The sequence below is a fragment of the Culex quinquefasciatus genome, chromosome 3 (assembly GCF_015732765.1).
Source record: "Culex quinquefasciatus strain JHB chromosome 3, VPISU_Cqui_1.0_pri_paternal, whole genome shotgun sequence".
Classification (NCBI taxonomy): domain Eukaryota; kingdom Metazoa; phylum Arthropoda; class Insecta; order Diptera; family Culicidae; genus Culex; species Culex quinquefasciatus.
In genome coordinates, this window is record NC_051863.1 from 14,944,709 (window position 1) to 14,968,371 (window position 23,663).

General features: G+C 34.4%; 1 protein-coding gene across 3 annotated transcripts in view; it reads right to left on the bottom strand.

Annotated features, from left to right (window-relative positions):
* Positions 1 to 13,269: 13,269 nt before the first annotated feature.
* LOC6053665 (serine/threonine-protein kinase minibrain) overlaps positions 13,270 to 23,663 on the bottom strand; it is a 91,192-nt gene continuing 80,798 nt past the window's right edge. For all 3 annotated transcript variants that reach the window (XM_038260333.1, XM_038260334.1, XM_038260332.1), the window contains exon 10: positions 13,270 to 14,287. In XM_038260333.1, the coding sequence (XP_038116261.1) occupies positions 13,410 to 14,287 (878 nt within the window). In that variant the 3' untranslated portion in view covers positions 13,270 to 13,409. The remainder of the gene's footprint in view (positions 14,288 to 23,663) is intronic.

Below are 23,663 nucleotides of genomic sequence, written 5' to 3' on the forward strand. Positions count from 1 at the left end.
CGAGCCAAACATTTCATTAGGGCACAAAACCAAAAAGTAAACATTCGGGATTATTCCACTATTCCACTCCATAGTACACTCCCTACATGCCCTCCAAGAATCAGATTGATAGCAAACAATTTCCTATTGAAAAAATCAAAAAAACAAAAGGGCACATAACAATGTTCACTCCAAACCAGAAAAAAAGTTCAATTGTGCCCATTTCTTTTTCGTTAGTTTTTCGTGGTTAAGGAACTTTCTATGTTATAAAGTGAACTTTTCATACATTCTTAACACTAATTCTCTTCAAAACAAAGTTTGGCTAACGTTTCACCAAGGGTTTCTGCAGAAAAAAAACTTCGTCGAAATACAATATTGAATACGGCCCGCGGCTGCTGTTCAGTACACTTTTGAAGAATTTTAACGTTTCACATACCTTATCTGCTCCATTCGATCATAAAACTTCACCAATTATCAAAATTTCCACTGAATTCCTCATTATTTCTAACTAAACAAAAGGGCCCATAAACATCATTCAAAACAACAATCCGGTGACAGCGCTTTAGTGCCCTTTTAGTTCTCTTCGAAATTGCATTTAGAAAGGGCCCATTATGAACAGCAGTTGGAAAGCTAAAAGGGCCTAATAACGAGATTTTTTAAAATTATGAGTTTTATTGCGAAAATCAACATAAATTAAGAAGCAGTAAAGCAGAGTTGAGGATAATGGTGTGTTTTATCGAATCATCAGTAAAAATACCATCAGTCATGCTTATTTTTAAAATAGGAATTGAAACAAGTTGTCAATTTTTTGCAAGCGATTTTCTCGAATCGCGGTTTTTGCTTTTGTGCCCTAATGAAATGTTTGGCTCGAAGTTTGGTGGAAACGACGGATGTTTACAGTGGATGGCCCTTAAAAACATGAAGCGTTCAAAAAAAAAGGAACAGCTTTTTTCCTGAAGAGTTCATGTTTATGATGAGAGCTTTCCATTATTACTAGACTAGACTCTTCATTTATTCTGACATATTCACAATACATTTAAGACAAACCACGCCAATATCGCTGCGAGTTGTGGATTGCCTGCTTCTCTAATGAAGAGGGGGCACGTTGCTCAAATATAAAATAGCTCAATGTACCGGATAACTAAGAGCGAGCTGATTACTGATCAACTGATTGTGTTTGCGAAATCCGGTTAGAGCGTTCATATCATTGCTTCACGAATTAGAAGTGTAAGTAGAATGCATTTTACATTTCTACCCTACTGGAAGTTTACATCCGGAAAGATCTTTTTCAGTAATTACTCACTATGATTAGTTCCAAATATTTTTCTCAGTGGATGGCGCAGATTTTTTTTGTACACGATCACCGTTTTCATACCAAACATCGGCTTTGTTGACAAGATCATGGACCAAGATCTGGACACGAAAATCGAAAACACCGGATCTTGGTTTTATAAAGGCAAGTCTATAAAATACAAGCTGGTACGGAGCGCAGAAGGAAAGTCAAACTCCATATCCAGAGTTTTTTTTAAAGATCCTATAAACATATGAAAGATAATAGCTTATAGGTCCTTTTCAAAAAAAAAACTCTAGATATAAAAAATGATCAAGAAACGGTCAAAACAATAATTCTTTTAGGCGGAACGCAGCTGAAAAGGAAAACGTTGGTTGAATTCGACATTATAATATTGAAAATCCAAAGTCGAGTTTCAAAACGCAGAATCTTTAAATGCCGAAAATAAAATGGACAGGGTTTGACTTTTCTCAAAGTAAAGTGAAATGATGAAAAAGGCCACACAAATTTAGTGGCAAAAATCTTAAATTCCAAAATTCAGAAGTTAAGAAAATATTTAATACTTCAAATATTTTAGATTTCGAAAAAATCAGAATCCAATTGAAAAAATTAATAAGTTTAAAAGTACTGAAATTATGTAATTCTAAATTTTTAATATCCTAAATTCGAAACTTAATTTTTGAAATCATAAATTTGAAAATTTCTAGATGCAATAATTCAGATATTAACAAATTTTATGATACAAGCATTGAAATATTCCGTAATTTAAAAAAAATCGAAAATTTAAAATAAAAAAATAATTTTAAACTCGATCGGCAATCTGTAAAAATTTAAACACTCGATTTTTTTTCAAATTAGAAATTGTAAAAATTAAAAAATTATCTGAAAGTTCTAAATATGAAAGTTCTAAAAATGAAAATTCTGAAAATTATGAAAATTCTACAAATTTTAAAAGCCATAAAAGTTAATAATGTTGGAAGTCAACCCTAAGTGCGGCCCTGGTGATTAGATTTAGTAAGCTTTAGGCGCAGTAGGCTTTGCCACGCGCATTCTTTTATATAAACACCACCCACTCTGTGTTAACTCTCTTTCCCCGAATAAACGCCAACTCGTCAGGTTATGGGCCCAGCACATCGCGTGGCGCGTTGCCAAGGAAACCGCGAACGGAAGGAAAAAGTTTTTCCACGTGCGCGGACACCCGGGAAGGTGACGTAGTTTTTTCGCGATCGAAAAGTGAGTTAAGTTTTTCGGGAGTAAGACGCGAAAAGAACGTTTTCTAGTGCGATGGAGTACGAATTTGTGTCGCACGCGTTCGACGGGACGAATTTCTCGTGCTGGAGTTTCCGGATCGAAGCGGATTTGAAGGCGCAGAAACTCCACCACTGTATCGAGCGGACGCTGGAGGAGGAATCGTTTTTCACGGTGGTTGCGGAGGAAGGCGTGGCGGAGCGGGTGCGGAAGGAAGCACTGCAGAAGTCCCGGAAGGAAGAGGACGAAAAGTGCAAGTTGTTCCTGCTCAAAACGATCGCCGAGCCGCAACGGGAAGCCGTCCGCGGAATGTCATCGCCGAAGCTGATGTGGGAAGCCCTGAAGGAAGTGTCGGACCGGAAAGCAGCGCGTGCCGGAAGTAACGGAACGTTTCCGTTCAAGTGTCGCGTCTGCGGGAAACCGGGGCACACGAAGGTGAACTGCCCGTGGAAGAAGAAGGTGAAACAGGCTGCCGGAAGTGTGCAGCAGCTGAAGAAGGGGAAGGCGCATGCAGCGGAAAGCAGTGCCGGTGCCAAGGAAGACGTGCCGTTCGTGCCAGAAGCGGAAGAAGCCAACAATGAGGAAGCAGACGGAAAATTCCGGTGGGTGCTGGACAGTGATGTTTCCGAGCACATGGTTGGTGATTGGAATCTGCTGGTGAATGTGCGTCAAATGGAAACCCCGAAGGTGGTCAACGTGGCCGAAGCAGGAGTGACGCTCGAAAGTCGCTTTGTCGGAGAGGTGAAAATGAAGGCCGGCGTCGGAAAAAGGACGTTGAACTGCACGGTTCACGACGTCCTGTACGTGCCTGGATTGACGACGAATCTGTTCTCCGTGGAGAAGGTGGCTGAGCGCGGAATGGAAGTCTCGTTTGGCCGGAATCATGCTCGCATTTCGAAGGACGGAGATGTCAAGTGCACTGCAACGCGGAACGGAAGTTTGTTCGTGCTTGACGTGGAGCTCGAAATGTGTGGATCGGACGTGGTGGCTGAGTTGGAGAGTCAAGAAGAAGTGCCGGAAGATAAAGTGTGCACGGACGATCAACTCGACAGTGAAGAATCGGATGCAGATGACACAGTGCAAGAAGAAGAAGTGCCCGAAGAAAACGCAGTACCAGAACTGGAGGAAGCTGCGGGAGAAAGAAGAGGTCGCGTGAAGAAGCATCCGGCAAAGCCCGACCACGAATTGAAGCTGAAGTGGCCGGCAAGGCTCGTGGATGAGATTCCCGACACCAATGAAGTGCTGCAGAAACGCGACGACTGGCCGCTGTGGAAGCGCGCTATCGACGACGAGTTGCGGTCGCTTGAGAAGAACCGCACGTGGGATCTCGTCGAGGCACCTGCTGGTCGCCGAGTTTTGTGCTACAAGTGTGTGTTCAGGATCAAGAAGGAAGAAGTTGGTACCGCTGCCAGGTACAAAACTCGTCTCGTCGTGAGGTGCTCGCAACGTGCGGGGTACGACTACAAAGAAAAGAACGCCCGAATCGTCGCTCGTGAGCTGCCGGCAGAAGCGGTGGAACAGCTGCACCAGACAGAAGTACGGAAGCTTCCAGGATTTGAGAGGGGGATTAAGGTGCGCAAGATGAACAAATCACTGGTTGGTGCAAAGGCGCTGCTGAAGTCCCGGAAAAAGCGGTACAGGTGTCGAATGCTGTTCAAGAAGATCTCGAAGCTTGAAGGAGCGCAAACGGAACCAGACCGTCGATCCGCTGCTCGGAGTTGCGGACGGAGACCGGGGAAGCGACGTCGTCGATCGTCGCTCAACATTCGATTTTGCCTGCGAACCGATCGGAACCGCCATCAACTCTCCGGTGGCAAGTCAAGAGGAGAGCAAGTACACTACGAAGAAGATCTACAAGACCGGAAGCGGATGAACCTTGGAGCATCTGCAACAACAACATCCGTGATAGCTGGCCAGGAAGAACACACCAAGTTGCCAGTTCCTCCTGACAAGTGACCAGCTCGCCGATGTGTTTACCAAGGGCCGAAGCTGTTTCGACCGAGAAGCTTCGAAGCACTTTAGGTTTGAGAGGGGGTGTTGGAAGTCAACCCTAAGTGCGGCCCTGGTGATTAGATTTAGTAAGCTTTAGGCGCAGTAGGCTTTGCCACGCGCATTCTTTTATATAAACACCACCCACTCTGTGTTAACTCTCTTTCCCCGAATAAACGCCAACTCGTCAAATAAAAATTCGAAAAAGAGTGAAATTTCAGAAAATCAGTAGAGTTCTGAATGTTATGAAAATTCTTTAATTATTTAATCCTCAAACATATTTCTAAAAAAAAAATCAGAAAATCAGGTAATTTTGAAACATTTAGAGGTCAGAAAACCAAAATTGCAGCAAAATTATCCGGAGTTAAATTATAAAACAATCGAGGGCGTATTTTTTTTTTACATTTTTTAGAATTTTAAGTTTGTTAATAGAATTTCAGAATTTACTAATTTAAAAATTGATAAAAATTTTGTTATCTTTTTATTTTTAAAAATTTTAAAGTAAAAAAATAAAAATCTTTTTGGCTTTTTTATTATTTTTAAAAATTTAAACTTCAAAAAAAATATTTTTAGAATTTTTAATTTTTTAAAAATTTAAAATAAAATAAAATTAGTAAACATTTTATAAGCTTCAGAAACTTTATAGTCTTTAAAATTTTAAAAAACTTCAAATATTTTCAAATTTTTAAAATAATTTTTTTTTTTTGAATTTCTTATAATTTTGAATTTTTAGAAATTTTACAATTTTTAGATGTTTTTAATAAATTTAAAATTTTTTAGAATTTTTAAAATTTCTATTTTTTTTTTAAATTTTAGAATTTTATTTTTTTTATAATATTTAGAATTTTTAAATTTTTTAAAATTTTTAGAATTTTTATAAATTTTAAATTTTTTTTTCAAATTTTAGAAATTTTAAGAATTTTAAGAATTTTAAGAATTTTTAGAAGTTTTAGAATTTTACGAATTTTACGAATTTTACGAATTTTCAGAATTTTCAGAATTTTCAGAATTTTCAGAATTTTAAGAATTTCAAGAATTTTAAGAATTTTAAGAATTTTAAGAATTTTAAGAATTTTAAGAATCTTAAGAATTTTAAGAATTTTAAGAATTATTTTAACAATTTTAACAATTTTTAGAATTTTAAGAATTTTTAAAAAATAGGAATTTTAAAAATGTCAAGAACTTTTAGGAATTTCAAGAATTTATAGATTTTAAGAATTTTATTTTTTTAGTATTGTTAGAATGTTTAGAATTTGGAGAATTTTAAGAATATAAGAGTTTAATCATTTTAAATTTAAGAAATTTAAAAATAAAATAAATAATTGGAATCATGGAACAATTTTCTCTAGAATTTCCGAAACAGACAATACGCAGGAATTTTTATTACTTTTTATTATTTCTCGCACTCACTGTAATACACTCTTTTTTCGTCTCGATTTATTTTTTCCGTCAATGGTTTCAACCTTTTCCACATTTGTTTTTTTTTTGTTGTCCTTCAATTAGTACTGTTTTTGTCGTTTTTGCTTCTTCCATTTGTGTTTTTTCTTTGTTCTCTCGCTAGCGCGCCACTTTCAGTGATTTCCAATCTACATCATATGTGTGTGTGTGTGTGTTTTTATGTGTTTGTTTTTTCCTTTCTTTGTTTTCTGTTTGCCTTCTTGCTAACTCTCTTTCTCACACGTACTCTCTCGCGCTCAAACACACGCACTCTCTCTCTCTCTCAAGCGTTCGCTTTACACCTCTGCTCAGTTTCTCGTCAAATGATTATTGCTACTTTTCGGTTACAACGCTTCTTTTTCTCTATTTCTATGTTTCCTCTCTCTCTCTCTCTTTCGCTCGCGCACCCAAAATCAATAATATGTCAGATTTTTTTTGTTTGCTTTTATGTCTAAATTTTTTGCTTATTTTCTTGTTTGCTCCTGAATTTTTCGCTAATGTTTTTTTTTGGTTTTACTTTTCACGTGTTTTTTTACAAATGTCATTTTTTTTCTTTTGTCACATTATTGATTCATGGCTTGCTTCGCTCGTCGTCTGTTTTTTTTTTTCTCCTTGCTTTTCTCCACCGTTTTTTTCTGTTCAGACTTTTTTGGGTTCTTTCTCAATTTCCCTTTTCCCCTTTTGAATCCGCACTCGCACACTCGCGCTTCTTGTTTTTTTCTTCTTCGGTGTATAAATATATTAATTTAGGGTTGGTTTTTTTTTGTTTTGCGTTAATCATAGTACTTGTTTACTTTTTTACTGCTTCGATTATTGATTAAAGAACAGAATTTCCTCTTTCGTTCTGTTTTGGTTTTTATTTTCTCTTTTTTTCCGGTTTGCTTTGTTCAGTGGAAGAAGTTCCCTTTTTTTCTTTTCTTTTCGGATCTTTCTAAATTCTACAATGTATTTGTGTGTGTGTTCTGTGTGAGTGTTGTGTTATTCTGTGTGTGTTTTAAATATTGTTATTCCGCTCAGTTCTTTTAATGCATTGTTATGTTTTGTTTGTTTAATGTTTGCATTTTGGTGTATGTTTAAGAGGGAGGGGGTGAATGTGTCATGTTGGTACGAAACTTGTTTTTTTTTCTCTCGCTCGCTCGTCCCCTTTTTGGAATGTTACGCGCGTGACCACAATTCCGGGCCAAGGGAACAAAGCGAAACTGGCAATTCAGTGAAAAACACAGGTTCGGTTGGTTGTTTTGGCGTGACATATATTTGACCAGCGAGATTGCCTTTCGTTTCTCCGGGGGGGGGATGAAAACCTATAGAAAAAAGAGGTTCACAAGTGCAAGGTTTGCCTTTTGAAGGGATTTTCTTTTTCCGTTGCAGACGTTCTGTTTGCAGTTCAGAGTTGTTGTTGTTTTTTTTTTGTTTGCTGGTAGCATTTTTTTGTATTTTTTATTATTTCTTATCAATTTGTCTTACTTAGTTGGTTTTTACTTTACTTATCTTACTGGCTACGCTTTTAGTAATTAATTTAATTAATTTACTTGTTTATTTTCATTTATTTACTTTTCTAGTTACTCGCTACTTTCTACGCTTTTTTCTCTTCTTCCTTTATCTGTCCCTAGAGCTTACGGCTTACATAAACGTATTGTTTTCACTTTTCTCATTCCGCTATTTTTTCATCATCTCCTCCTTCTTCTTTTTTTTTCGTTTCCATTAGTCCTATTCGTTACTATGTACAGAGAAACATCGTCCAGTTTCCACCTTCCTCCCGCCGATTTTTTTTTCCGTGCGTGATTTCTCACCCACACACTCATATTATCCGGTAAATAATAATTTAATAAAGTTAATTAGCTGGTCTGAATTTTACACACGCGGCGTGTTTCACCCTTTGAAAACGCGCGCGACAGCAGCGAGTGAGATTTCGTCTCGCCACACAGCAAAAAAAAATAACTCAAGGTTTGTTAAAATGTAACTAGCACAGCGTTTTTGTAGAGTGGTTTGTGTGTGTTTGTTTTACGGAATTATTCAGTTTTTTATGTGGTAGTTTGACAAAAATTTTGGTTACTGGTTTGCGCTTTGCTAAAAAATTTAACCTAACGCGGTTGATTTACTGTTTTTTTTTGTTCTGTTATAAAAAATGAAACACATTTGGGGGTGGTTTTTCGTTTTGCAAATAGTTGCTCTCTTTTCCCTGACAAAACTGCTTTTGTCGAGGGTTTTTTTATTCTTCTTGTGAAGCTGCCAAACAGACGATCGTACTGAGCAAACTTTGTTTTTCTTTACCTTGCGGTGTCAATAGTCGCGCTTCAACTTGACTAAATATTAATTTTTTTAAGCGAAGTTTTTTCAGCATTTTATAAAAAAAAAAATCAAGCTGGAGCGTTTGATACGGTATGTCCACGCATCCTTCCTCCCTTGTAGATTCTGTGTAAGGTGATCCGGTCACAAAATCCGCTCTGCGGTAAACACAACGCAGTAGGGCTGGCCGCTTCCATGTTTGTATTGACAAATAAAGTTCTAGGGGCGAAATCTAATCACAAGGCTTTTCCGCTTGCTTTCATTGGACGAACAAATTTCAAACGTCAATAATTATTGCTTTGTTGAGAAAAAAATCTAATTTATTTCCAGTACAAACCGTTTTGGTTTTATTTAATTGGTTTTTTTTTTTGTTAACAGATTGACACTTTTTTTGACTGATTTTATTGCACTCTAAACTAAAACGTATTGCGACTCATTCTTGTGAACACTGTTACTTCCTTGAACCAAGTAAAGAGCTTTTAAATTTTTACAACTTTTGAGTAAAAAATCAATCCGCTTGTTTAGCAATTTTCCATTCAAGCCGGGAATGGACATCATTTGTATCATCATCAATTTGGAATTGCTGGAATTTCGTGGAGGTTCCCACTTTGACCAAAAAAGTTTCCATACAATTTTTGCAGCTGGCCATACAAAAATGTTTTTGGCTTGAAATTATTTTAAAACATTTTTCGCAGTTTTTTTTTAAGTGTCCAGAACTTAAAAACTCATGTCTTTGTATTTTATTTTTGCTGTAAAATATTTACAAAAATATTTCATGCATTTTCTTAATTTCTTGATTTTTTAAATCTCAGGTTTCATAACATTTTATTTTAAACATTTTTTTTATTTAAATTTGGAACTTAATCAAATTAAGAAAATGCATGCTTTTTTCATTTTTTTCAAGTTAAGAAAACGCATGAATTTTTCAGTTTTACTTAAAAAAATGTTTTTTTTTAATATTTTGAAAGAAAAAAGTCAAAAGCAAAACTTGAGTTTTAAGATATAAATTTTTGATGTTTGAGAAAACCATTTTTTTTTTATTTTAAAAACAGTCCAGACTTGAATATTCGAAGGTATCTAAGAAACTTTAGAACCAATTTTAACTAAATTTGAATATTTTATTCCTGTTACATAAAAAATGTATTTTCTCAATATTTCATAACCGTCAACGCCCAACGACCCACAACAAGTCGACGAAGATTAAACCGAGATTCGGTTATCCAGGATAGATTTTTTTTCTGAAGACTTCGGACAGGCCAGTTTGACGCTATGTTAAAAAGTACAAGCGCTCAAAAATTTTCAAAAATACATTTCTTTTGAAAAATACCATATAAATTCACAAATTGTAATTTGAGTATCATACAACGCAAAACTATACAAAATCTAAATATTTTTTTACTTTATGACAATTTTTATTAGTAAATACTCAAATTTTCACAAAATATTGCAAACTTTAAAAAGTGCTGAAATTTTCATAATTTGTAGCGCAATTTTTTCAGTAAAATAGCATTTTTTGGGAAAATGATAGTTTTTGTTTAACACTCAAAATTGAAACGCAGTGAAAAATCTAGGATATTTTTTTAAGGGTCCTTTAAACTAGTGGCTTACATATCGAGCCAAACATTTCATTAGGGCACAAAACCAAAAAGTAAACATTCGGGATTATTCCACTATTCCACTCATTAGTACACTTCCTACATGCCCTCCAAGAATCAGATTGATAACAAACAATTTACAATTGAAAAAATCAAAAACACAAAAGGGTACATAACAATTTTCACTCCAAACCCAAAATAAAAGTTCAAATGTGCCCTTTTGTTTTTCGTAGTTGTGGAACTTTTTGTGTTATAAAGTGAACTTTTCATACATTCTAAACACTAATTCACTTCAAAGCAAAGTTTGGTTTACTTTTCACCAAGCATTTCTGCAGAAAAAAAACTTCTTCGAAATACACTATTTAATACGGACCCGTGGCTGCTGTTCAGTACGCTTTTGAAGAATTTTTATGTTTTTCATACTTTATCTACACCATTCAATCACCAATTATCAAAATTTCCACTGAATTCCTCATTATTTCAAACTAAACAAAAGGGCCCATAAACATTATTCAAAACAACAATCCGGTGACAGTGCTTTAGTGCCCTTTTCGTTCTCTCGAAATTGCATTTAGAAAGGGCCCATTATGAACAGCAGTTGGAAAGCTAAAAGGGCCTAATAACGAGATTTTTTAAAATTATGAGTTTTATTGCGAAAATCAACATAAATTAAGAAGCAGTAAAGCAGAGTTAAGGATAATGATGTGTTTCCTCATTATTTCAAACTCCTCATTATTTCAAACTAAACAAAAGGGCCCATAAACATTATTCAAAACAACAATCCGGTGACAGTGCTTTAGTGCCCTTTTCGTTCTCTCGAAATTGCATTTAGAAAGGGCCCATTATGAACAGCAGTTGGAAAGCTAAAAGGGCCTAATAACGAGATTTTTTAAAATTATGAGTTTTATTGCGAAAATCAACATAAATTAAGAAGCAGTAAAGCAGAGTTGAGGATAATGATGTGTTTTATCGAATCATCAGTAAAAATTCCATCAGTCAAGCTTATTTTTTAAATAGGAATTGAAACAAGTTTTCCATTCAAAAAAAAAAGCTCGTGAAAATTAGTTTTTTTTTTTGTCAAAAAAGTACGGTATTTTTAGAAAATTTTAATACTTTACAGTAAAAATTGGAAAATGCAAATGTCAATAAGGAAATTTAAGTCGTTTAATATTTTCAAAAAACAACTTTTGTGAAATTTTGAGATTCCAGATTTCTTATTTTAACACTTTTTGAGATAAAAAAATATTGCGTCGTCCCTTTGTTGAAATTAAGAAAATTTGAGTATTTTGTGAACATTTTAGTACTCAACACTAACATTTAAAACTGTGAAAATCCATTGAAAAAGACTCGTCGTTTAAAGCTCACGTCGAAATCTTTACAATTGTGATATTCAGAAACCGCATTTTATGACATTTTTCAGTGCTGTACTTTTCCAGCTGCTTAATCATCAGGAAAATAAGCTTTTAGTACATTCTTCCATAAGGCTAGTACGCAGATAGGAAGGAAAGGGGTCAAGAAACAGCTTAACGAACAGTAGAACAAAGGAGAGGCAGCGTTTTCTTGGGGCTTTTCTTCACCCTCTCTGGCTTGCTTTCGCTGCCGCTGCTGCCCATTTGATTTTTTTCTTGACCGGTTCCTTCCGAAGTGCGTATACCGCTATAGTCTGGAAAGATTTTGTTTTGAATATGTTTATTTTTAGAAGTTATTTTTAATAATTTATCGTCGGGTATCGCCAATTTTTGTTTTGTCGATAAAAGTTTTTCGATAACGATAAATCTATCGTTATCGTCGGACGGTAGAAATATTTACGAGAATCTTATCTTTTAACAACGTTTTGAGTTTTGAATTTATTGGTACCCGTAAAATAGGCTAATCCAATCTGAAAGCAAGATATATGAAAAGAGTCGCAATTGAATCGAATCGAATTGTTATCGAAAGATCTAAATTACAAATGAGCAGTTCTCTACGAAATCGTTTTTTTTTTTTATTTTAATTTTTGTATTTTTTAATCCGGCAGAAACGTTTTTGGTGCCTTCGGAATGCCCAAAGAAGTCAGTTTGTCCTTATAATTTTCCATACAAATTTGGCAGCTGTCCATACAAAAATGGTATATGAAAATTCAAAAAATCTGTATCTTTTGAAAGAAATTTTTGATCGATTTGGTGTCTTCGGCAAAGTTGAAGGTTGTTGTAAGTTGTAGGATGTGGACTACACTGCCATTCTACGCATAATTGTCCCATGACAATTTTGGACGACTTTGACTTTTTATCATTTTTATGTTTAGTTTTCCGTATACTTTCAGAAAAAACACATAAAATCTAGTACTTTGTTAAGAAAATCATTGAAAACAACACCAAGTCTGCTTGTCCCATCGTTGAACTTCTACGCATAGGGGAAATTCTCGTATGTTTGGCAGGTTAAGCACTCGCTCCTAACTCCATCCAATTTGCTGATTTTCACTATTTAATATATAATTTAATTTGTAGTTTTATCATATTTAATTTGTAGTTTTATCATATTCGAACTTAATGATGTCTCTGTATACGATAAAAGGCTTGCCCTTATGTATATTTTTGAAATAAAGATACAAATACAAATACAAATACAAATTTAAACAACTAATTTTGCAAAACTTTTGATAGAAACTTGCTTGCTCACTTCTCATTGGGCTATTTATCACTCGATTTAGTTGAAAATGCTTTTAATTAGCTTTAATTGAATGTCAAAGTTCTGACCTGCCAACATTAGAGGCACGCTGGAATTAGATGCTGTTCCCCTAATTGTCCCACCAAGTATTTTCTATCACGAAATCATGAGTTTTACTAAGCATTTTATCTTGTTTACGTGTTTAACTGCAAGAGGATTACTAATAATGGTGATAAAATGTTAACCGGGTCGTAACAATTTGTCAACTTTATTTTTCGAATTAAAATCGAATTTTCAATGAAAAAGTACTTCAGTGAAATTTTGATAAAGAGCACCGTTTTCAAGTTATAGCTATTTTTAGGTAACTTTTTTGAAAATAGTCTCAGTTACTCATTTTTTTTCTAATTAGTGCCCATGTTTGCCCACCTTTGAAAAAAAAATATGTTGAAAGGCGTTGATTTTAATCCAAGGATCATTATTAGATCGCCAATCTACTTAAAATAATCGCAATCTGATTATCATTCGCAACAGTTATCGTGATTGTCTTGAAATATATATTTTTTATTACTTCTCTTAGGGAATGCAGACAATAAACCTAACCGCTAGAGAGTGATGGGTTGAGTACTCCCGACTTCCATCTTTGCAGTGGCCAGGCCTACTGCGACTAATGTTTATCGCAAAGATGAATCGTTGAAGTGCAACAATTAGCTGCTCTGTTCCAGTTACTTTTAATAAACTTTTTGCTCCATTTTTTCAATTTCAAATCAGAAAATAGTATTTAAAATCAAACAACACGGGTTTGCCCTTCTAAATTGGAAAATACGAATTTCATATATTTTCTAAACATAATGTCATGCTTCTTCCATCCACAATTGTTGAAGAAACGACCATTGACACCAAGGTATAAGTGCTCACTACGACTACTTCTACGGCGACCATCAGTGAATGATGACCGGACTCGGCTGCACGCACACCCCAACCATGGGCGACTCGTCCCGTTCCGCAGCGACCGCGGCCGCCGCCCTTCCTAACCCTTTCGAGCTGCTACTACTACTACTACTGCTCCCGCCTCCTCCACCTCCTCCTCCTCCTCCATTCCCTCCCCCAATTCCCCCGATCCCCGCACCACTCCCGCTGCTACTGCTAACGCTCAGTGAACTCGGCCCCCCAATCACGCCCATCGGAACCGCAAAACCCCCGCCGCCGCCGCCACCACTACCGATTCCAATCGACGAACTCGACGCCATCAGCAGCGCTGCGTCGTTCATCGAAAAGGGCGCGTACGGACCGCCGATGCCGTGTAAACTTCGACTTCCGCCGACGCCTCCATGACTGGTAAAGCTGCCCGACATGAGGGCTGCTGCTGCTGCTGCGGCCGCCGCCGCCGCCGGATCCATCCCTTGGCCAACACCAACGCCAACTCCAGCGGATGAGGTTGCGTGCGCCAGGCCCCCGACGAGGTCGATTGGCAGTGAGGTGGGGGCGTAGGAGCTGCTGACGCTGGCGCTGGTGCTGTTGCTTTTGTGGCCAAGCAGTGGATGGGGCTGCTGCTGGTGGTGCGACTGTTGGGGCTGCTGCTGAAGGTACCTGCTGCGGTGGTAGTGGGTAGGATTGCTGCCGACGGCGGGCGGGTCGCAGTCCATCGCGTTGCTGAGGCTGTTGCTGGCGGAGGCGGCGGCGTTTTGTTGTTGCTGCTGCAGTTGACTTACGGAGACGGCCGCGGCGGCTTGGGACAGGAGCAGCATACTCGTCGCCTGGGACTGCGGCAGGGGTAAGGATTGGGGCTGGTGGCTGCTGGGCTGCAACGATGGTAGACCTGTGAGGAAAGGTTTGAAGATGGAAATTCTTTAGTATGTTGATAATTTGAAAAGGATGAACGACAATTTACTGTAACCAAAAGTGATGGCATGCAGTGCAAGGATGCAGTTATGAATGTTTAACAAATAAGGTGATTCAAGCATTACACCAAATTCACACTTTTTTTTAAGTAATAAACGTGATGAGAAAAAAAAAACCTAGAACTAGAAAAATTAATATAATTTAAATTTTGGAAATCGTATTAAATAGGATGTAATAAAAGAGTCACTTTAGCGGGCATTTCAGGGCATGATCCTCTGTGTGTACTGAGCCCGAATTCCAAATATGAGCTTGTTTGGTTGCGACGGAACCTGGCCCGAAACAATTTTTGAATTTTTCAAAAAACCTTACCGCCCCATAGTTCGTGGTCCAGGGAACAACTTTGCCGAAGAGTGCGAAAAGATTTGTCAAATATTTAAAATGTAACAGAATTTATAACACCACTGCTGAAAACATCGTCTTTTTCTTCAAGACAGAAGGCAGCACGATCAGCTTGCTTGGTTAAATGCCGAAACGAAACAGCGAGTGCTATTCAAAAATTATAAACTTTAAAAACACTAGAATTAAGCAACCCAAAACCTTATAAATTCAAAAATACAAATTTCCTGAAATAGAGACAACGTGAATTAAAAAAATTTAAATTTCAAAATAAAGAAATAAAAAAAATATAGAAATTGTGAAATTTGTAAATTAAAAATTCAAACAAAAAATATGAATTCAAGAAATTACATAGGGTACAGTAGTCATCAATGAGACACGGGGAACAATGATTAAATGGCTCTCACAAGTCGTAGTTTCAACCAATCAGGCTCATATTTGGGGAAAAGGTGTGTCTACTGGATACACGTCTGCCATTATAGTGGCTTTGGTTATGGACGCTTCCTTGAAAAGTTATTCATAAATGTTTGATTCTAGGATGTAAAAGTAAATTATGGACAAAAATTACTTTTTCGCTCGTAGGCTGCCATTAACACCAAAACTAATATTTCTTCAAATTTCTTTCGACGTTCCATAGGGATTGAGTTGGGCTACAATGTCCTTTCATTAGGTTTGGCCAAAATTTAAAATATACCCAGTATCCAGGACTGTCTCATTGTTCCCCACTCATTTCAGCTCATGGGTAACAATGAGACACTTTGATTTTTCTTCATTAAACTTTTCAAAATCTATGGAAATCTTTCAAAACATGAATTAAAAGTGATTTTTGGCATATTTACAGAGTTTAAACTTCATTTAACCAAAAATACAAAATTATTTGGTATAAATATACGGATTTTACAAAATTTAAATACTTTTTGGTATAACTTTTGTTAATTAAAGTTTCATGTTGGCAAAATTGCTCTAAAATGTTCAAGGAAAGTTACCTGCAATGGAACAATACAAAAACATGATGTTTTACTAGAAAATCTTGATTTTCGTAGTGTGTCTCATTGTTCCTCAGCTGTCTCATTGTTCCTGCCAAGTGCGTCTACAATGAGACAGTTGAATAACTCTGGCTGTAGATGTCGGATCGATCTCATATTTTGGTCAATGTTTGAACACATTAAAAGAAAGAAAATGCAACAAAAAGCTCATTAAAACATGCTGATGAAAAAATGAGAAAAATCTTTGAAAGTTGAAAACCAAAAGTGTCTCATTGATGACTACCCTACCCTACCCATAAAAATTAAATGCGAAGATTCACACTAGGGATTCCAAAATATTAAATACGGTTCGTACTCGATTATTCCAAGTGTACGCCACAATCTTACTCCAGATAATCGAATCGCATTTTTTTTCAATGTTTCGCATTTTTTTTTTTCAACGAGTCTGTAGTCTCAAATATGACCCCAAAAACGCTCTAAAGTTGTCTGATTTTCTGTAATCAAAAGTTGCATTTAGAATTTGAATATTTAAGAATTTAAGACTTGAAGAATTTTAGAAATTTAAGGAATTATAAGAATTTTAGAAATTTAGAAATTAGGCTATAATTTATAGGTTTTCTAAAATTTTTAAAAATTATAAAAATTAGAAACTTTTTTAGTATTTTTGAAAATTTTAGAAATTTTACAATTTTTCGAAGTTAAAAACAAAATATAGGAGTTTTAGAAATTTTAAGAATTTTAATTTAGTATAAGCACGCAGCTAGCAAAATCTAAACTTAGAAACATGTACCCTCCCTGTAAAGGCTTATGAATTGAGCTCAGTTGAAAGGTTCTCCAAATCTCTGAATTGCAAATGTAACATCCTGGAGCAGAACTGTTAAATTCTAATAAACACCAATTGAAAAAAATAGTTGAAGAAATTTTAGCATTGTTAAAAATTTCAGGAATCTCAGGAATTTTAAAAAAATAGGAATTTCACTTTTTAAATTTTAGGAATTTTAAAAATTTTAGGAATTTTGAGAATTTTAGGAATTAGGAAATAATAGAAATTTTAGAAATTTTATGAATTATAACAATTTTAAGAATTTTTGGAAAATTTAGGATTTTCTTGTTGAAGAATTAGAATTTTAGAATTTTAGAAATTTTGAAATTAGACTGGTACAAATAATTTTATAGATTTTCAAAAATTTAAAAAATATAAATTTTTGTTTTTTTTTTAATTTTGTAGATTTTGAAATTTTTTTGAATTTTTTAGAAATTTTATGAATGTTAAAAATAATAGGAGATTTACAAATTATTAGAATTTATATTAAGTTGAAGGAATTTCAGCATTGTTTAGAATTTTAGGAATCTTAGGAATTCAAGATTTATTTGAATTTTAGAAATTTCAAGTTTTTTGGAATTTTAGGAATTTGAAAATTATAGGAATTGAAGAAATTTTATGAATTATAAAAATTTCAGGAATTTTAAAAATTTCAGGATTAGAAAGAAATTTAAGAATTTAAGAAATTTTAGAAATTAGACTGGTACAAACAATTTTATAAATTTTCAAGAATTTTAAAAAATATATTTAATTGAATTTTGTATTTTTTTTATTTTTTTTAAATTTTATGAATGTTAAAATAATAAGTGTTTGAGAAATTTTAACAATTTTAAATTAGTTTAAGAAATTTTAACAATTTTAAATTAGTTTAAGAAATTTTAGCATTGTTATGAATTTCAGGAATCTTAGGATTTAAAAAAAATAAGAATCTTATATTTTTTCAGAAATTTTAAGGAGCTTAGGAATTTTAAGAATTTTAGGAATTTGAAATTATAGGAATTTTTGCAATTTTAGGGATTTTAAGAATTTTAGGAATTCAAGAAATTATAAGAAATTTAGGAAATAATAGAAATTTTAGGATTTTTTTTTAAATTTTGAAATTGTAGAAATTTAAGGAATGTGAGGAATTATATGAGTGTTAAAATTTCTATGAATAAAAAAAAAATTATAGAATTCCTAAAATTCCTAAAATTGTAAAAAATGTCTAAAATGCTTAAATCTACAAAAAAAAATTATATCCCTAAAATTTCTAAAACTCCTAATATTCCTTAAACTAATAAGATTTTACCAACATTTTTTTTTTTAATTTCTTAAGCTCGTATTATATTTATCAAAATTCTTTAGATTCCAAAAATTCTCAAAATTCCTTTAAAAAATCCTTAAGGAGCCATTACACTACCGCAAACAAACTTGCCCTTTTTCGTGTTTGCCAGTTTGCCAAACTAGCAAACATTTTGCGGCAAACTCGCAAACAAGGCAAAATGTAAGCGGACTAACGTTTGTACAAACAAATTCACGCAAACAAACAAAGCAAGCAAACTGTCAAAATGATCGAGTTTGTTGGGGTAGTGTAATACCTCCTTAAGATGCCTAAAATTCAAGCAAAACAATTTAAAAGGGCAAAAGTCGAAGTGCATACATTTTGCCTTGTTTGCGAGTTTGACAAACTGTCACACGAAAAAGGGCAAGTTTGTTTGCGGTAGTGTAATGGATGCTTTAGGATTTTTTAAAGCAATTTTGAGAATTTTTCGAATCTACAGAATTTTGATAAAAATTATATTTAGGAGCTTCAGAAATTAAAAAAAAGGTCAAAACTTATTAGTTTAAGGAATCTTAGCAATGCAAGGAATTTTAGAAATTTTAGGCGTTTTAGAAATTTAAGGGATAATAGGATTTTTTTGTAAATTTAGGAATTTTAGACATTTTTACAATCTTAGGAATTTTGATTTTTTTTAAATTTTAAGATTTTTAGGAGTTTTGAAATTTTAGAGTTGGGTCCGCAATGGATTTAAAATTGATTTTAAATCAATTTAAAAAAAATAACCTCGCGGCTGTTCTTGATAGAAAAGGTCCTTCCTGACAGCTTGTTCCAAGGGGACCATAGATGATCCATCGAAAAAAAAGTTGTTTTGTCATTTTTTTATTGCGTTAAAGTAAAAAAGGGTTCAGAAATGGGTTTTAATCGTGTTTTTAACCGTTGTACATACAAATCTAGAGTTTTTTTTTTAAATAGGTCCAAAAGCTTATCTTTCATATGTCTATAGAACCTAATCAAAAAAGTCTAGAAATTTACATAAGGCTTTAGGACCATATCAATAATTTTTGAAAATTTTAAATTTTGACAATCTGATTTTTTTTTTCATCGGTTTTACAAACTTTTAAGAATAAGAATTAGATATTAAAAAAAAACTTATGGATACAAAACAAGCAATGGCTTGTTTTTATTTTACAATAACAAAAAATCAACAAGTAAAGAATACCAAAGAAGAATATTACAAAAAAAAAAAAACGTAAAACATGCGCACTAACACTACCAGCAGAGGAGGTTGCAATCAAAAACACTAGATTAGTTTGTTAGTAGTGTGATGGAGTTAGTTACCTAAAATTATTCTATTGGAACACGGTTTGTTTGGCAAATTTGTCTTGAGATGACGAAACTCTACGTAACGGTGACGGTGACGCTGCTGCTGCACTCGACTCGACTTTGTTGATGATGGTTTGAGTTTTCAGCAATAATAATAATAATCGTAATGACAATGCGTATTAAAAAGAACAGATGCGATTTAAGGTGTTTGCTTTGTGGTGTGGTGTGTGATTTTTTCAGTGTACTTCTTAACATTTCAAACAATACTGAACTGGTTCATTGTCTCTCATTTCTCTTCCCGACTGTTTTTTGTTTTGTTTTGTTGTGGCTGTTTGCTGGTGTGTGATTTGATTGTTTAATTTTACCTTCAAGATTAAACATTTCATCGCTCTCTAACCCTTTTTTTTCCTAGTCTCATTCACACACCTTCTTCTCACAATCTTAAGCTTGGCTTAGTTCTCACTTTTTCACTCTTTCAATCACTCACTCGTACTTTGCTACTGAAGATGTCGACTCTACTTTCTTTACCCTCTTCCGCTCTTTTCTCGTTCTGGTACTCAGGTTTCTATTACTTTTTTTTCTTGTTTTATTTTCTTTGTCTTGCTTTTTTGTTTTAGTTTGTATTGATTATCTAAATATCTTTTTTTTTTGCCTTTGCTTGGAGTTCTGTACCTGTTTTTTTTTACTTCTTGATTTCTAACTTGGAATCTTTTTCTCTTTTTTTTTGGGGGGGTAGGAAGGGAACTCTACTTTTGCCGGTTACAGATTCTTTTTTTTACATTCGTTTGTCCAAAAAATAGGTGGAAGAATGAGGGGATTCCTTGCTCTGTACATCGTCGACCATCGTCTGCCCAAACTATTGCTCTTGACGCTATGTGTAATGTATGTATGTATGTAATGTACTGTGACTGTATGTGTATGAGTTGTTCGCTACTCTGACTAATCCCATTGTTCGTCCCTCCATCACACGACTTTCTGCCGCTGAACTTTGTCTCTCTGTTGCTGCTGCTGATGTTGGTGGCCGCGCCGACTATTGTTCCTGCTGCTGTTTACTGCCGTTAGCGTTACCGTTATCGCCGCTGTTAGTGTTAGAATTATTATTGTTATTATTATTATTAGTGTTACTGCCGCTGCTGCTGTTGCTGCTGCTGCTACTGCTCGAACTGGGATGAGACGACTGTGGTTGCGGTTGGTGTGACGAAGACGCAGTCACCGCCGGATGATGATGGTGATGAGGCGGAGGAGGAGGTTGGCGTTCGCCGGACTCGAGTCATCGACGGTCGTCGGCGGCTGGAGAATGGTTTGATGGGGTGTTTTTTTGTGTTCGTGGGAGGAAAGAGATGGCACCAAAGTAATGGTGCGAGAAAAGAAAAATATCGAGTTGACGAATGGTTTTGTAATAATTTTCAAACAATGGTTTCTTACAGAAAACAACAAACGAAAATTTGAGGTAACATAAAATTGACAACCATCATCATTGACAATTGTTACTGTTACTATTGTTAAGACACGACATTTGGCCTCACTGATTCTTCTCATAAAAAAACACATATTCTTCATCCAGATTGGCGAAACACAAAAGTTAATTTTTCAAAATCCGTCTTTTTTATTTATTTATATTAAGGGGGTTTTTAGCATCAAAGATTACTGACAAGTCTTAATAAAATTATTAAAACTTCCTTAACTTATTTCAAGTTTGTTTTCAGAGTGTAAAAATATCCAGGTTTTTAAGCGAAGATGGCGTTCGAATGGTGAACGTCCGAAATGTCAAAATTACGGAGTGGTACCAATATTCCGAAAAAAAAGTGTGCCATGGCATGGCTGCCATATTTGTTTTCTGATGTTGGTACTACTGCGCGATTTTGACATTTTGGATGTTCACCATTCGAACGCCATCTTCGCTTAAAAACCTGGATACATTTTCAACTAACATTACTTGTTCGGTAACTGGGCTGAGAACGTAGCTCAGTTACCGAATGCTGCTCGCTAACTGGGCTGAACGGAAAATGCCGAGGGGACCATCAATGCGCATTATATTTTTTTTAGTAAAAAATAAAAATAAAAGTTACCTAAATTTGAGTTCAGCGCCAAACAAAGTTTCCTTAAATTGTGACTTGAAATATCACAAAAACATTAAAAAATGTTTTATTTATTACACTTGATTGTTGCATCCTATGACCCCTTGGTCATTCTGGTTTGTTTTTGTTTTTTGACGTTTGTCTGCTTTTGAACTTGACGTCCAGTTAAAAAGCAGGCCAGTTAAACAACGCACAGTTACCGAACAACTAGTGTATTAACAAAACAAATTTGAAAACATTTGGTTTGACCATGGCCATTATAGCTATTTTTCCGATTTTCGAAAAGTTTATTTAAAAAAAATAAACTAATTTTTATGTTTTATTAATACAAACCATCTTCAATTTTAGATTTTCGAATTTTTAAATTGGGCCTCGTCATGCACACAGGATAAATCTTAGCTTATATCTGTAAGCCCATACATCCAATTGGGTCCTAAAATGAAGCTTGGATTGCTGATATTATTGTTTACAGCGATAAAGCTTATTTTTATGAGTACAATGACCCTTTGTAAGATCACAAAGAGTTTAAAATTAATTTTTAAATCAATTTGGAAAAATTAGCCTCGCGGTCCTTCTTGACAGAAAAGTTCCTATTTGACAGCTCGTTCCAACCATAGTTGATCCATCGAAAAAATGTTGTCTTGTCAATATTTTTTTTGCATTAAAATGAAAAAAGTGATCAGAAATGGTTTTTAATCGTGTTTTTACCGTTGTACAAACAAATTGACATAGGGCTTTAGTACCCAATTGAAATGTGGTCAAAGACACAATTATGGGAAATTTTTTTCCGATAAAAATATTTTCGAGACTAAAAAATCAAGTCTGTCACATAGAAATTGCCAAAAACCATAAAAAAACCTATTTTTTTCAACATTTTTAATTTTAAAACCGCTGTAACTTCACAAGTATTGGACTTAGGACAATGGTCAATATGGAGACTTTTATGTAAAATTGTCTGAAGAATCGACTCTCGTGTTCGGTTTTTGAACATTTTGATGTTTAGAGCACTTTTGAAAAAAAAAACAGTTTCAGTAAATTGTTGCTCCATCCTGCATTATTCGTGAGTCTTTTTGTAACATCTTAGCCTACTTTCACAAAAATTTTGAACGAAAAAAAATCGTGGGCTCACTTTCAAATTTGACTTTTAAACTTAAAAATAAAAAAAATCTCATGAAAGTGGCGTGTTTTTTTTCTTTCTGTGTATTTTTTTTCGGAAAGCCCGTCAAATTTCCAACAAGTTTGTCTTTGACTACTTTTTGATACGATGCAATGGCTTCGAGATACAGCAATATTTAAATTACAAAATACAAAAATATTTAAAACACTTACGCCCTTCTTAAATTTCATTATCGAGTGTAACTGGCTCCATATACACAAAAATGGCTTTTATAGGCCTAGGATAACATGTCTACAAAGTTTCATTGAAATCGGAGAGGGTTGGGTACAACCGATTCCCTATTTGACATAAAATTGCTCAATGTTAAATAAAATTTGTAATAAAAAAACAAAACTGTTTTTTTAAACATTTGTCCATCATTGTGAATTTCTGATTTTTTTTTCTCGAGTAGCTGAGAAAATTCCCTGTAATAAGCTAATGTTAAAACGTCTAACGACCATGGTTACTCCAGAGCACCATTTATATTGACTTCAAAATGCAATATCTCAACGGAAATGCACTTTTTCAGCCTGAATCAACATACACTGCTTTATGTAGAATGTGATCTATCAGCCTTTAATTTGTTTGCCATTTTAGCCAATTCAGTGACTTTTAAAAAAGAAAGAAAAAATCAGAAAAATTGGAAAATGTCACAAAGGTTTCGTTTTTTTAACATTGGAAATCCAACGATTGGTTGCCGAGCTATCTCCATATGAAAAATAGTTTAATTGGATGACATTAAAAATAACAAATTTTATCGATTTTTGTTCTCTACATCTCAAGAAGGTATTGGACTATGACAAACAAACAAACTCGTACTTTTGTTGTATTTGACAGTTTGCCGAGCTCGCCGAATGTATGCACGCTGAAGTTTTTTTTTCAAACAAGCAGGCAAACTTCCAAACTGTCAACAAGTTTGTTTGTTGTAGTCTAATACCTCCTTCAGACACAAATCGTCTGAGTTTGAAAACCAAAAAAAAATGATAATTTAGCATTAAGTAGGCTTCAAATGACAATAACTTGAAAATGATTCATTTTATCAGAAAAAGGTAAGTTCTTTTCTTTTGCAAAAGTAAGCCTATTTTGTTGGGTAAGGTTTCAATAAAAAAACATTTGTTTTAAAAATATCATAACTTGGCGGTTTTTTCCGTACTGAATAGCTCAGAAGTAAAATACAAATAAAATCCATTTCTAGCGTTTTTTTAAGGTCCTAGTTAATAGAACCTTTAAAAAATCTGTCGATTTCTTATGTCCAAATATATGTGACGAATGACCATTCTAGGTCAATGTCACGTAAATAATATAAACAACAACTTATGGCCAAATAAGC